The sequence below is a fragment of the Globicephala melas genome, chromosome 21, assembly GCF_963455315.2.
Source record: "Globicephala melas chromosome 21, mGloMel1.2, whole genome shotgun sequence".
Taxonomy (NCBI): domain Eukaryota; kingdom Metazoa; phylum Chordata; class Mammalia; order Artiodactyla; family Delphinidae; genus Globicephala; species Globicephala melas.
Genome location: NC_083334.1, coordinates 28,270,006 through 28,286,242, shown reverse-complemented (window position 1 = coordinate 28,286,242; position 16,237 = coordinate 28,270,006). Strand labels below are relative to the sequence as shown.

Genomic DNA, 16,237 nt, shown 5'->3' with positions numbered 1-16,237 from the left:
TGAAAACTAACATTTTTTGAGCAACAGCTGCATGCCAGACATCCATCTACATGCAAGGAGAATGAAAGGCACACAACCTTTGCCCTAATGAAGTCCTTCTTCTAGTGGACAGGCTGACAACAAATAGAAAATGTAATGCCAAGTAATTATATTCACTCCAAAGAAAAAGCAAGCAGAATCATCAGTAGAGAGCACAGACACAAGGAGATAGCCGTTGGGAGGTAGTGGTATTTTAGAAAAGGCCAGCAGATGCTTTCACACTGACCATACATCACACTCGTGGCTAAAGTTCGTTAGCGAGTGAGCACTGGAAATGTACTCACCAACACCTGTCCCACAAAGGTCTGTGCCGAGAGCAACATTTCTACATGAACACGGAAGACTCCCTGGAAAGTGAGACTTCTTGAATGTCTACGGTCCAGGCTACGTGATGTTTCTTCCTAGAAGCAAGAGAAAGAAATCGAGAGTGAGCTGGGTCTCAGGGAAGGTCATCTGTTTTATGTGTGTTGATGGCGTCTCCTGCTGGAGCATCAGCCGGAACGCACTACACCTTGTCCAACGCCGGGAACCCTGGACTCACTTATTCCCTACTTCACACGATGAATTTTCCTGGGTTTGTATTTTACTGCGCTTCGGCAGTATTTTCATTCTGAATTCTGCAGTCTTCACCATGCCCATCTCACATACTCTCAGCCCCAGACCCTTCACACTGACACTACTGTTATGATCAAGGTCGGGAACAGTGTGCTTCTCTCTGTTCTGGGCATGAGTGTCTTATCCTTTTCTGTCAAGATACACAGACAAAGAAAAAAAACTACAAATGGATTTCCAGGTGATACTTAAGTATTTGCTTTTTTGAGTGAGAAAGAAGAAGAAAACTTTTTGCCATTTTATGTTGATTTTATTCCTTATTTGGTATCACACCCTCTTGAAATTATGATCCTTCCTCAACTTTACAAACTATTTTTACTTGTTATACAATCCCCACTCTGTATCCGTGGGTTCTGCAACTGCATATTCAACCAACGTCGGCTAGAAAATATTTAAAAAAAGAAATTTCAGAAAGTTCCAGAAAACAAGCTTGAATTTATGGGGTGCTGACAACTATTTACATAGCATTTGCATTATATTTACAACTATTTGCACAGCATTTACATTGTATTAGGTATTATAACTAATCTAGAAGTGATCTGAAGTGTACTGGAGTATGTGCACAAGTTATATGCAAGTACTGTGCTATGCTATTTATATAAGGGACTTGAGCATCCTCAGGTTTGGGGGGTGTGTCCTGCAACCACAAAGGGATACAAAGGGACCACTGTCTTTGAAATTTATAATAATCCTATGAGGTAGCCAAAGTAAGTCTGATTAAATCCATTTTCTATTGATAAGGAAACCAAGGTACAGAGAAATTAAATGACCTGCCGGTGGGCAGGCAATGAGGACAGTCTGGAGTCTGAACTGGCCTCTGTGTCTGTTGACAGTCTTGAACTACCCCTGAGAAAGACACAAGTGAACCGGGATTGACCACACCATGCAGACTAAGACCTCTCTGACTTTTAGAAAAGCTCATTTTATGTGGAGCCAAGTTTTTGAAATGATTTAATTTTTCTATTCGTATTTTCTGAATGGTAAGAAGAGAAGTCTCATTAAATGGTTATTTGCTAGAGTTTATATCTTGATCAATGATTGCCACTAATACTTATGACTCATCCTGTGCATGCCTGGGAAGGGGTCTGGGCATTGATTTTTTAAAAAAATATTCAATGGCATGAATATGGAACACTCATTTGAATTCCATTATAAAATTGAGGTGCCTTTTGTGGCAAAACAAACTGGCCCTAAGATATAATAAAATCATACTTATGAATGTAGTATATCTTTTAAAATGCACATTTAAGGAGAAAATTATGACTCTCCAAATAATTTTTTTTTTTTGCGGTATGCGGGCCTCTCACTGTTGTGGCCTCTCCCGTTGCGGAGCACAGGCTCCGGACGCGCAGGCTCAGCGGCCATGGCTCACGGGCCCAGCCTCTCCGCGGCATGTGGGATCTTCCCGGACCGGGGCACGAACCCATGTCCCCTGCATCGGCAGGCAGACTCTCAACCACTGTGCCACCAGGGAAGCCCTCCAAATAATTTTTAAAAGAACTTTCCACAGTACTTAGATTTGTGACAATTTTGCATTAGGCCAACTTTCCCAAAGGCTTAGAGAAAAATACAACACTCTCAATTTAATTAGATATGGTAAATTATTAAGAAGTCACTCAACTATTATGAAACTCTCTCTTCAAGATTTAAAAGCAGAACAGTATAGTCTTCTGGTTGCTCAGACCCTGCTTATTAACATTTTGTAACATCTGCTTCCTATTCGAAATGAAAAGGTACCTCTGGACTGGAGGGCAGACATAAATTATATCAAAAGAATGAAATGAAAAATACAGCAAATGTTTATGGACAAATGCGTTCTCACATTTTTGTAACCACACAAAAATGAATATAATGGGGAAGAAGATACATTTCCTGGAGCAGAAGTCAAAGGAGATTAAACAATTCTACCAATTCAGTTGTGCACTGAAAAAAACAGGCAGAAGGCATAGTCACCACATCCAGTACCCATTCACGCACCGTCAGTACTGTTAAGAAATCAGAACCCCAGGATTCATTCCCCAATCGCTATGCCGCTGCTAACTGCCTTTACTCTAGAAATAATTAGTAACAGCATGAACTCATTGAGCGACAAAATCTATAGAATTCCACATTAGGCACTTCTAGAATGCAGACACCTGAATTTCATATGATGACACTGGCAATGACCTTAAAAAGTTACCGAGTTATAAATTCTTTTATTTTACATCAATGTTTAGCATCAAGAGGCAATGTTTCAAGCAACTTTTCAGTATTAATTACAAAACACAGTTGATGTGTTCTGTTATGGAAATCAGAAAAATAAAATTGGGGAAAGAAAATCTGTGAACAGATCTTTGCTTTCAACCATTGGTCCCAGAACAGCCATTATGTAACATTTGAGCGTTTTTATTCTCTTAAGCAGAGTCTTATCTGGATAGGATACCATTATTCTTACCATCATCATTTTCCAGTTGTTATTCAATAGTGCCCACCCTTGCAAAGCTTGTTTGGGTGTAAAAAAGTGTCCCTGAGTTTGTGGCTGGATGGCGTGTGCACGTATGCATGGGTTTCGGCCTGTGTGCACAACTCCGTGTGTTGTATTAACGTGTATAAAAGGCAATGTATACTTGTGAGTATATGAGCATCCTGCGTGAATGATTCATGAAGGTGAGGTTGACACTGACGTTCCTTTCTGCCTTCCTCATGGTACCTAACACAACTGTCATTTTAAAATTTGAAATAGAGGCATAGACCTCACGTTAGCGGGTGTTTTGTTCAAAACAATGACATCTGCTTCCAGAGCTCACAGGCACCATCATCCACACAAGGCACTGCTTCTCCCAGTGGTGGGAGAGGAGGCCTGGCCCTGTAGCTGCACCCTTTGGCATGGCGGCCTGGGGTCCTGTTTTCCACCCCTGAGCAGGATGGACCCGTTTCTAAGTCACCGCATCAGAGCCGGCTGTTAACCCGGGAAAACTGAGTGAAGCCTCCATGGTCTTCTGAAGACAAACGCATGCCAAACCTGTCTCTGATCTTCATTCAGGGGAACTGACCGAGAAAATTCCTTTTCCCTCGCTCTTTTGCCATTTATTAATGCTCCTCCAGATTAGCCTGGATATTAATAAGATGAGGAGTCCACTGAAGAAGGTCACAAGGGAGGAAAGAATAAACGCTGCTTGGATCTCAGCTGTACAAGACATTTTCCCCAGGGCTTCCCCACTACTGTCCTCTGACTTGGTTAGACACAACAGGAGACAGAACTGTCGGGCTGCTTCTTCTATGATGTCATGATCACATGGTAATGATTCCAGGAATTGGACTTCGGTGTACCAGAGTCCTAAGACCCGTGCAGTAACAGCGAGAGGGTCCAGTAACAACCGAGGTGCCAACTCACAGGACGCAAATGAATGAACGGCAGAAGGTCCACGACATAGGTCTTCGAAGACCAGAATTCTAGATTGGATGCTGTTACTGACTTTCTCCACGACCCTGTGGAAACTGTATCCTTTGTGGCCATGGTCAAAGGGTCATCCATTTGGTTTGTGCAAACAACTTCAGCACAACTCTTTTTGAGTGAAATGACTTCCAACCACGTGTCAATGTGCTGATTCTTCTAAGTGATGCCACATTCTCAGTAACCACAGAAGGACGGATGAGAAAAGCACTTCAGGAGTTTTGCATATCCTCTCAGTCAGAAAGGTATGGTACAGACTGCAGGAGCTGCAGGAAGCAATTTCACCCGGGCGAACGCTGGCTGGTTGCTTTTGAGCTCAGGAATCTGTTCCCCTTATCTCTTCCTTATGGGATCCTCCCCTTTCTTGCTTTTATCCCCACCCTGTCAGCAAACCCTTTAGTCCAGCGGAGGTAAAGTTCAAAATGAGAGCAATAGCTTTTATTTCCTCTGATGTTTTCAAAGATGTAAGAAATGTCACGCTTTTCAGTGTGCACGAGTGGCAGGCAAATGTCAGTGCCCGAGGGAGGGGCTAGTTCCTCTTAGTTATTGTGAAGATGACCTGACATGAGCTGATGAGACCCAGGAGAGATGTTGTTGTCCTTTGGGGTCTGTCATGACTCTGCTACCAGTGGCAGACGTAACGATAGCATTTCCTAGAAATGCTACCACAGGTATATTTCCTTCCTTTAAGTTTACCTGTAATTTTCACAAAATGCCGTCATTAAGCTATCTTCTGTTAAGTTACTGTGTGGTGCCTACGAAGTCACTTTAATTTTTCATAGTCTTATTTTATGATAATACAGACTTGATAGAATCATTGAGGCTCAATAAGGTAGTGGGATCATGTTTAGAAAAGTATAAAACTCAATACAAGAAAAGGTACTGTTAGCTATTAGAGTTCTTTTTCTGAATGGCACTGATCATAAAGAAAGGAAGAGACAGGAGGATAAAGGAAGGAAGGAAGGGAAGGGAGGGGAAGGGAAGGGAGGAAGGAAGGGACAGAGGAAGGGAGGGATTTATTTGTTTATATCACATACACACTATACACCTACAGGTATTTGGAAAATAAGATCACAGTTTCCAAGTCAAAGTTCATTCACATCATTGACTTTAGTCACAACAGCTGTCACCATCAATGAAATTTTCTCACTTCCTAACTTTGGTGATTGAATATTGTCAAAGTATTACAAATTCTTTCCAAGATGCTGTCTAGGCCCCTTTTCCCCTTTTCCTGGAAACCGACCTATGAGAACAGAAAAATATTTAATTCAATTTAAACAGACAGGTAGTTTGTTTCTCTAATGTTCTTTTATTGTGATAATATTATTAGCTTCTGTGGTGAGTCAGAAAATGTGTGGATGGTTTCAAATCAGTCTCCAAATTCATCTGAACCTAGGCTGTGCACCCATCCCCATTTCCCCAGGACTGTCTCAGGTTCAGGAGTGAAAATCCAACACCCTGGGAGACACCTCAGTCCTGGACAAATTGGGCAAGTTGATCACCCTGCACCCCATTCACATTGTGGATGCTGCCTCATCCACACTGTGCTCCAGCCGCACTGCTTCCCCTTAGCTACAAGAACACGCAGGCTTTGCTTTTTCCAGCCTTTACAACACTGTTCTCTCTGCCTGGATCACCCACTCCCATCTCTAGCAGCTGCTATTCTCAAGTCTTCATTTGGATGCCCATTCACAACCTCCTGACCATCCTACAAAAAGCAGGGCCCAGCCCCGTGCCCCAGGATTCTGTTATGGCATCCCAACCCCGTCCTCCTTAGCACGTCATAACACTTATAGTTCTGTTCTTTCCTCGTTGCCTGGTTTATTTTCTATCTTCCCTCGCCAGACCATAAGCTGCACAAGTTTGGGGATCCTAACTCTTGTCTTCTTCACCAAGTACCCTGTGTCCGACCATACACCCAGCACATACCAGGCAAATCACATGAACTTAGTAAATAACTGGGGACTGAATGAATACATCATAGATCTTTCAAAATATTTGTTAGGTGGATGAAATACTGAATCTATTGATACATGGATCTTAAGTTAATCACACTTTTCTACTCCATATTTCCCATGTCTCACTACAAACTGTCCTCCGAAGGAAGTACCGTCAGCAGTGTGTATGTGCACAGGGCGTGGTGTGTGGTGTGTATATGTATGGGTGTACACGGTGACATGATGTGTGTGTCTGTGCACATGTGTGCATCCGCACTGAGCAACTACTATGTTCCAAGCACTGGAAGCACAGTTCATCCCCTCCCAGGGGATATAGTTACTGGAGGAAGACGTTTACAATTAGAAACTCGCAAAGTGTCTGGGGAAGAAGCCAAGTAGTGGAAGGAGGACCCTCACCCAGGTGAGGATCACTAGAGGTGGTGAGGAGGCTGCCTCAAGTATGTCGTGTTTGAAGCTGGGGTCTGAAGCGTGAGAAGCTACCCGGGCCCGGAGCCCCGGTGGGCTTCGGGAAGCTGGGACAAACCTTGTGAGGCTGGGGGATTCTCGTGGGTGAAGGTGGGAAGGGAAATGGCACTGCTGGACATGCTGGTTGGCTGGAAAGCAGTGGCCCAAGAGAAGGCTGGCAGTGTCAGAAGGGAACCTTTGTGTTCCAGTTTAAGATAAAAAGAAATACGAACAAACAAAAAATGTTATCTTAAGAGGAAACAGCTGAAGGACTTTAAAGAAGGGAGCTAAGTGATTGAAAGGACGGTCCTGGCTTCCATACAGAGAAGACACTGGTCAGAGTGAGTGGAGGCTAGTCCAGGCGAGACCCAGGTGCTGCTGGGTGGAGTCGAGTGGGCAGGTGTGAGTGAAGTCCGTCCAGGGGGTCAGGTCTGCACGTGGGGAGGAGGCGGTGTCAAGGTTGCCTCCGCCCTCTGGCTGGTACTTCCTGGTGGTCATTGGGGCCTTTCACTGCTGTGCCTTTAAGACTAGGCTTAAGGAATGAAGACTCTGCTACTGATGAACTTTTTATTTATTTATTTTCCAGTTCAGATGAATTTTTTAACATGCCAGTGATTTGATTAGAAAAACAGCTTCACTTTGTACACATCTCTGTAATTTACCTCTGGGCACTCAGATGTTCTGGAAAAATTATACTTTATAATGAGATTAAATAAATGTTTCATTTCAAAAATTTGCTCTCTTCAAGAAACGTGCCATATCTGAGAAAGTAAGAACTTCATTTTTAAAGTGTACAGAGTAGCACTCATGAATGTGTGTGTTTTGAATGCTTCTGAAAGTAATGAGTAATGTGGTAATGGTATCTTTTAGGCGCCTAAAACCATCCATCCTAGTTAATGGTTTAACCCTACCTTCTTCTATTTCAAAAAGCAGGGGTTTACTTCATACCCCAATGGACATCTACACCATTGGTCAAAGACACTGGTGAAGACATACGAGGGAGGCCTCAGTTCAGGCAGCGAGTCAATGACAAAATCAGGTCTCAAGTCAAGGATGAAGATGGTTTTACCTCCCCAGGACACTCATATCACAGTGGAAGCTGTGTCTGAGGTAAGCATCTTCTTGTTGACTTAATATGTCTGTCACTCTGGAAATGCCGCACTGCCTCTCAAGGTATTTCCATGAAGCTATTTTAGGCACCAGATCTTCACCTTTCACCTTCTTCAGTTTTCAATTTGGGTTTAATTCCTCTCCTTAAAGTTGCACGGAATAGGAGAGATAGTAGATGAACCCATTTTAAAGAGAGATTTCTTTTGAGGGAATATGATTTAGTCCAGGTTCTATTTAGACCCGTGATCTATTGAAACTCACCGTACTTAAAAAAGGCACCGTACTTTTTTTTTCACTCTGTCATTCCCCATTTATTCTAAGTGGACAAAGCACCAAAGATGGTCCACTGTGGTAGTTATCCTAGCCCAGAAGAACGTCCATGCTATTTTGGTGAGCATATGGGTTTGTTTTTTAGAAATTATCGGCTCTGGACAGGCTGGTATTATAAACAATGTACTTGTATTTAAAATCCATACAGAAACCTTGAGTTTTGTTTTTACCTTTTGTTGAATTTGTTGGTTTACTTCTGAAATAGAAGTCTTTCCACAGGATTCTTATGCTCCTCCAATCCTAATTCTCTCATCAGTAAAACGAGGAGGCTGTTCTGGTGTTTGAGATTCCTACCAGCTTTGACACATTATGAATCTCTGATTCTATAAGCCCAGATTAGTTCTCTAATAGACAGTAAACACCTTTCCACATTCCACTGTCTGACTCCATCTCCCATATGGATTCTTTTTAAAAAATGAACAAGAAACTCATACAACTCAACATCCAAAAACCCCAAACAACCCAATTAAAAAATGGGCAAAGGATCTTAATAGGTGTTTTTTTCCAAAGAAGACATACAGATGGCCAAGAGACACATGAAGAGATGCTCAACATCACTAATCACCGGGGAAATGCAAATCAAGACCACAGTGAGATACGACCTCACACACGTCAGAATGGCTGTCATCGAAAAGAAGCAGGAAGGATGTGGAGAAAAGGAAACCCTTGTGCACTGTTGGTGGAAATGTAAACTGGTTCAGCCATTACGGAAAATGGTACGGAGATACCTCAAAAAACTAAAAATAGAATTATCACATGATCCAGCGATTCCACTCCTGGGTATTTTAGCCAAAGGAAACGAAAAAACACTCATTTGAAAAGGTACACACACACCTATGTTCACTGCAGCATTATTTACAATAGCCAAGATATGGAAGCGACCTAAGTGCCCATCAACAGATGAATGGATAAAGAGGATGTGATGGGGGAAAAGAGAAATAGGTGAGGGAGATTAAGAGGGGCAAACTTCCAGATGCAAAATACAATAAATGAAGCACAGGTATGAAATGTTAAAAAAAAAAAAAAGAACAAGAAGGAAGAAGCATCATTTCTGAGGGTTTTTTATTGAAAGGGTGTCCCCTCTGATAAGTTAACTTGGAACACAACTTTCTTTCTTTTCAGCTCTCACGGAATTACTTTTCTTCATAGAGGAATCATGGTTACCTAGACCATAATCTCTGATTCCATCTCTGAACCCAGAGCCTCGTTCCCTGTGATCTGATTAGAAAGATGCTAACTGCTTTGCCAGAGAGGCCATCTCTTCCCATCCCTCTGCCTGGCCTCTCAGCCCTTCTTCTCACTAATTTGCTTTCCGTAATACTGCAGAGTTATACGTCATTCTGGGTGATTGCAAACTGCATATGTGTGTCAAATACATGGGGGTTTACTTGGGTGAATTGCTAGGTTCAAAGTGAAGAATTTCCTCAACCTCCTTAATTTTATGATTTGTGATTTCTGATTACTGTACTAGATGTTTGGAGGGTGGTCTTAATAAATCCTCATACAAGTGGAACAAGAAAGTTGAGACGTGAGCCTTCTCCATTTGGCCAGTAGATGGAAGTATTTCATAGGGAAATAAGCAACCAGCAGGGTTTTGTTTGTTTGGTTGGTTCTGGTTTTGTTGTTGTTTTTAAGAAGATGGAAGAATTGTCCAGAAAAGAAGTAGAAAGGAGAAATGAAAAACAAAAACCAAGAGACAAAGTGTACAAAATACAGGGCTTCTAAACTCACCGAAAATCCATTTTCTGTTCAGGCTTTCTCTATGTATCCTCTGTGACTCTGTCCCTTTTGAAAGAATAGAAGGATAAATTAGACTGTTGATAACTCTGGAGTTTGGGTTTTTTATTTTTTTTCAATATAATCTCTATGGATCCTTGAGAGTCCGAAAAATCTTTTCACGAGAATGAATAATGCAATCAGCTTCTTCAGCAATCAGCCCAGCTGAACATGAAGCTGGTGATTTCACTGGAATGCTTAATGCCCACCAGCAAGAGTGGTGTGAGAGCAACAACGGGGAGGTTCATGTTGGCAGCTCCAACCAGCGATTCTGGCCGTGGTTCCAATGCAGGGATCACGAGGCCACTGCTTTGCCCATTCTATCTACTGCTCCTGTTTGGAACTACTGGTCTACCATGGACAAGCTAAGGTGGATCACCAAGCATTGTTCCAGCAGCTGGTTGCATGATTCCCCTGGGTGCTGTGTGAGTGTGTTTCCAAAATCCCAATTTCAACAAACTGTGTGTCGGAGTCTCCAGGCAATCATATCCAACTTGGAGATTAGATTGAAAAACTGAGTTGTCACCGACAGCAGAGGAGATGAAAGCCATCTTTTCTGTATCAGCTCCCGTTTAATTGGCACGCTAACCCAAACACCCCTCTCCAAATACCCGTCTCCTTGCGAGTTTTGGCAGGAGATGCAAGGACTGGATTTTAGCTCCATCTTTGGTGTGGGGAACAACCCAGCAGTTTTCCAATTATGTCAGGAGAGAAATGAAATCTCTAGAGACACAAAATAACTTCCTAGAAACCAAATTTCTTTTTATCTACGTATTTTTAAAGAAAATCCGAACAAGTGATATGCATGCATGAAGCAAATGAAACGCTCTGAGACTGGTTAACATCTGCTAAAACAGAGCTCGGCTTATTCGCGTAGCTCTCTTATTTCTCCCATCACACGGTAATGTTGCCTTCTTTATTAGTATTTCTGACTTTCTTCATCAGTATTGTGATTTTCATTGCATTTGTCGAAAAACTGCCTCTATAAGCAATACCCTTGATACAGAGTTTCAACGTAGCTACTGCATTAATACACTTATTTTCTTCTTTCAGTATGTCCTTGAAGTTAGGGCCTTTTGGAATATGTAAAAACTATGTAGATAAGCACTGAGGTACAAGAATTACTGAGCATTAAATCTGTTCATTCCCCAAGTTCTACTTATTTTTTTTTTAAATGAGGAAACCGAGATCAAGGCAGAGGAATATATGCTTCAATTTGTGAAGCAGAGCCCCCCACCCACCCAAATGCACAGCGTTTTGGAGGAAGATAACCCTAGGATGGTGAGTAGTCATCAAGCACTAATGGTCAGCTTCTTCGGGAAAATCTCTGGGCCTCCTGAGTATTTTAAAACACCTTTTGATCTCACTTCTAACAAGCACTGAACTGACTGCTGGTTGGGCAGGGGGGTGAGGCACGGGAAGAGTGCTACAAAAGGGATATGGGTCACGTCCTTTCTGGCCAAGAGGCAGTGAAAGGAGAAAGCAATTTGGTGGCAAGATTTTATTTGCTGGTTAAGAAAGCCAAACTCCATGGAACGGCCATCGCTGAGCAAGGACCCCTCCCCCTCCTCATTTATACTGTCTATAATCACCAGTGCCAAGGGCCAGTGACAAGTGTCACTGCACTTAGAGTCAGCCCTCCATATCTGCAGATGTGGAACTTGGCGGCTATAGAGGGCAACTTTATCACACCATTTTATACGAGACTCGAGCATCCGGGGATTCTGGTATGAGGTGGTCCTGGAACCAACATTCCCGGGACCCCAGGGACTACTGTACTCACCAAAGCAAAGCTTGCTCTTTGGAAATCTTGCCACTAGGGAGCAACACTGACTAACTTTGGCCTTGAAGGTCCCCCCCCATCCTTTTTTTTTTAAAGGAAAAGTTAGGCTTTTTTTTTTTTTTGCCTTGGGGCACATACGAATAAAACCTTCTAAAATCACACCTTTGCAGTTTCCTGCTCTGAGTAGGGGGAAGAAATGGAGTCCTGAGAAACAGGGGGTAAAGGAGAGCCTCTCTCTCTCTCTTTGTCTGCAAATGTCTCGGCTCAGCTCCTGGAAGCTGGAGGAGGGACAGATGTTTGGGGCTGTGCACAGGAATCTCAGTAGTCTGGGAAAGGCTGCTCTGGGTATCTTTCCTCTCTGGACTTTCATACATCAGAGAGTTGTTACTTATGTTTGCAAAGTTAATCCTTGCCCTGAAGCACCATCCTTGGATTAGAAAATACAATGAAAGAACCCAAACAGTAAATCATTGTATTGCATCTCCGCTCAAAACGCTGTCTTCTGCTTGGGCTTTCCTTGCTGCAAAGACCATTTTATGAGAGTGATCCCCATCACAGACAATCCAGGTCCACCCCAAAAATCAAGAAATAGGGGAATCTTTAAAAATTTCCCCATTTAATGAGATGATACAAAACAAAGCACAGAAAGGTAGAAGAAATTCAACAAGTGTCCCCTAGAAAGTCAGTGGTGCTGTAAGAAAGATGGTCCAGGACTCTCTCCCTTGGCTTTGTGAGTCCTCCCCTAATCCCTTCTCTAACCGGCAAATAAATTTCTGGGAGCCCTTTTGGTTTCCAGATTTTTTCTAAACCTGCCACACACTGGTTGTTATTCTTTCTCATGCTACGCCTCCCACCTGCTTCTGGAGTGAAACAGCAGTTGGCAATAGGGATGCTCAGAGTCTAGTACCCCAGCCTGGCCAAATAACACTCAGATAATCACATCATTAACCTGGCTACTGAGCTCCAGGTTGGCAAAAGCCAGCTCTGCTTCCCTGAGTGCTGAGGGTCCCTAGTTAGAAAAACATGCACTTCTTCCTAATAGGCAATCTGTCACTTGCCGTCTAATAGAAATCACCTGCTCCTAGAATAATCATTAAACAAATTGACAGCATGTTGAGAGCCGGAGTTCTCAGCTTTAATGCTGCCTGGTTGAATCAAGCAGATGGAATGAAAACAACCACAACACAGCACTGCACATCATTTAGAAACTCATTAGTCACAGGGGAATCACAGTCTCTGCAGATGCTGGCTCTTCCCCTGGAGAGTCAAGAGGTACTTTGTGGCCAGGGGTCAGTGCCCTGGACCCTCAAGCGATCGCTTTGAGTCTTGACTTTGCTACTTACAAGATCTGGGGAAAAAAAGTCTCCTAGGAGATAAAATACCTACCTTGGAAATGTCTATCTCATAGATTGCATGAGGGTCACATTAAGTACAATGAGAAAAAGCACCTTGTAAATTTAAAGAGTTAAGCCCTCAGTGGGACAGCACTTTGGACACTCAATAATAATAGCTGTCATTTTTTGAACATAGGCTCTATATTAAACACTTTATGCAGACTGTCTCACTAAATCATCACAACTGTGTATGATAGATATAAATTCCCCTACTTTAGAGATGAAAGATTTGAAGTCCAGAGAAATTCAGCAATTTGCCCAAGGTCTCGAAGCTAACAAGTGGTGATGTTGATTCAAAGCTCAGTCCCCAGTCCAGCTGACTCCAGAATCAGTGTTCTCACTGATAGGGTTCAAGACAGGTCACCCCCAAATATGGCAGCTTGGCGTATTAAATATCTTAAGGAATTTAAAAAACAGGCAGAAGCAAGAAGGTCACTCTTCCCTGCCTTGTCACCCTTCTTCCCTGAAACAGGTCATAAAACTCCCCTGTGAAAGCTACCCTCCCTGTACAGGGCAGAAAGACTTTCTTAACACCAGAGATAGAAAATTTAGGGCCAAGCAGCCTGTATAAGCAAACCTTGCTAAACTAACCTTCACCTTCCTAGTTACTCCTTCACCATTAACTACCCCTGGCCCAAACCCCTTTGTCTTTCCAATTCTTCAAAAATTTACTATTTCCTTGTCGAAAAGGTATAAAAACTTCTGGCTCTGGTCACTTTCTTGGTCTTCATTTTCTTGTGAAGACTCTCTCATCTACATGTAGAAATTCAATGAAATTTGTATGCTTTTCTCTTTGTCAGTTTAATTTTCAGATCAAGCCAGGGACCCTAAGATGATTGAGCAAACATTTCCCCCCTCTGCATCACTGTTAAGCAATGCTGCCTTACAGACTGGTCTGTTACATACAGGCTGCTGCCTTTATCCTGGGCGGGGAAATCTTCAGCTTCTGAGGCTGCTTCCCTGCAGAGAGGTTAAAACCTCCTCCCCCCCCCCCCCCCCCCCCCGGCTTCACCGTTCACTACAAAGGGGCACTCGATGTGAATGAAGGATCTTTAATGGCCTTATGTAATATGTAACTATCCTGACTGCCTCCACCGCTCTGATTTCTAAATCATGTTGTATCTAAGGGGAGATCTTCAGTCTAAGGAGGAAAGAAGTGGATGGGGGTTGGAGAAAAGGGAACGTAAGGCACACTGGAAGGGAAAGGCCAGTCACACCTAATTAGCAGCATTTTGCAGCCTGCACGGAGGACAGCTCTTCTAAGGAGAAGTCAGACTAGGATGGTGTGATGCTTTAATGGCATGGCCACCTCCTGGGAGACAGGAAGGAGAGGACGCTGGGCGGCTGGCCCAGGTCAGGTAGAAATAATTCAATTTGAGGTCTCAACGCTGGAAACTGTTCAGAACAGGGAAAAAGCCCCAGTGCGCTGAAATGTACCGGGCAGGGCATATAAACCTACAATACATCACCTGCCATTGAGTACTTGAAGCTTGTAGCTGGAATTATATACTTTGAAGGTGCAAGTTCCTTGTTTAGGGTCAGGCTAGCAGTAGGCATTTACTTCTTGCGTATTCATTTCATTTTGATAAATGAAAAAAAAAATCAGCTGAGATTTACAGATCTTCTTTTGTCTCCTCCACTGCATCTTGCAGAAACTGTTCACACTTCAAAAGATGGGTTTAGGCTTCCGTGGTGGCGCAGTGGTTGGGGGTCAGCCTGCCGATGCAGGGGACACGGCTTCGTGCCCCGGTCCGGGAAGATCCCACATGCCGCGGAGTGGCTGGGCCCGTGAGCCATGGCCGCTGAGCCTGCGCGTCCGGAGCCTGTGCTCCGCGACGGGAGAGGCCACAACAGTGAGAGGCCTGCGTACGGCAAAAAAAAAAAAAAAGATGAGTTTAGTGGAGGAGATTGCTGTGCAGCAAAGGAAAAAACAGTGAGAAACTATGAAGAGGCTTTTAGTACTTAATTAGAACCTCGGAGGTGCAGCCCTAAAGAGGGACATGAGACCGGATAAGATTTTTAAGCAGGAGCGGGAAGAACTTAGAGGATGAAGGAAACAGGTGAGAACATGTCATGAAATGCAAGAATGAACATGTACGCAGAGGGGAGAGGGAGCAGAAACAAGGTAAGCGGACCCAGACCACTCGGGAAGCTTGGTTCTCAGCTCTGTCTGCATATTATCATCATCTGGGATGCTTTAAAAATGATGAATCCCCCCCTACCCGCTGACCTCTTTTTTAGACACTTATCTGTAAATCTCATTTCTCTTTTATAGAATCGAGCACTGAAATTAAGAGGAGACATAGTTTAAAGGAAAGAACACATGCTTTGGGACCTAAAGGTCGGGGCTTCTACCCCTGACTAGGTCTATGATCTCAGACAAGGTAACTGGCATCCTTGAGTAAATTAGGTATCAGAATACCCATCATCCAGGACTACTGTAATGGAGAGGCTGGAAAATGGTGAGATCCCAAAGACACTGACTTCTATCTAAGCTGCTTGGAAGGGGAATAAGATGGTCCTGGATAACAATAACTTAAAAAGACTACAGATAAAGTATCTTACTGGGAATCAAGAACCATAAGAAAACAAAACAATGGATTCTTGGCCTTTGTGAATAATATTTAAGATTTCAATTATTGGGGAACATGCAGTAGTCACTAGTAATTTTGCAGGCCTCGTGAATTTGAACTTGACAATCTAGAATTGGCTAAAATGCCAAGTCTCTTGGGGGGTGAGCTTACTAGGCTCCCCTGTATCTAATCTTTGACTCAACTCTGTTGTCTGCTTGGCCCTACCTATTCACTACAGCTCATGATTAAGTTTAAAAAGTAAAACAAAAACAAACAAACAAACAAAAGTAAAACAAGACCAAAAAACCCCGACAATTTTAGATCTTTTGAAAAACTACCTTGAGAGAAAATCAACTAAGTTTGGGATAAAATTTAAGCTGCTCCAAGGGTTATGTTCCTCAGCCAGAAAATAATATTAAGGAGTCAAATGGTGAGTTCAGCTCAGAACTATGATGTATTCCACAGAGAGACAAGAGTAGGCCATCAGTGAAACTATTTTGCAATTGCTTCCACCAGGATTAATTTGAATAGCTGTATAAAGGACTTTAGTACTGAAGTTATAGAATCATTAATTGTCTAAGGGAGTCACTTAAAATTTTAAGTTATACATTATGGCATTTTATGGAGAGAATGATAGATAACGGCGGTATTTTCAAATTTGTGGACTTGAGAAGGCCTTTTCCCACAGGAATGCGTATTTCTTAAATTATTGATGATATGGTACAGATAAGAACAAAAAAATTTAGAGAAGAGAGGATGCAAAGCAGTTAAAAAAGAACTCCCTG

General features: G+C 42.8%; 1 protein-coding gene across 2 annotated transcripts in view; it reads right to left on the bottom strand.

Annotated features, from left to right (window-relative positions):
* Positions 1-16,237, bottom strand: part of KCNU1 (potassium calcium-activated channel subfamily U member 1) — a 179,655-nt gene that overhangs the window by 138,619 nt on the left and 24,799 nt on the right. For both annotated transcript variants that reach the window (XM_060291451.1, XM_060291452.1), the window contains 3 exons: positions 14,349-14,741; positions 9,658-9,711; positions 324-440 (listed from right to left, as the gene is read on the bottom strand). In XM_060291451.1, coding sequence (XP_060147434.1) covers positions 324-362 — 39 coding nt within the window. In that variant the 5' untranslated portion in view covers positions 363-440; positions 9,658-9,711; positions 14,349-14,741. The remainder of the gene's footprint in view (positions 1-323; positions 441-9,657; positions 9,712-14,348; positions 14,742-16,237) is intronic.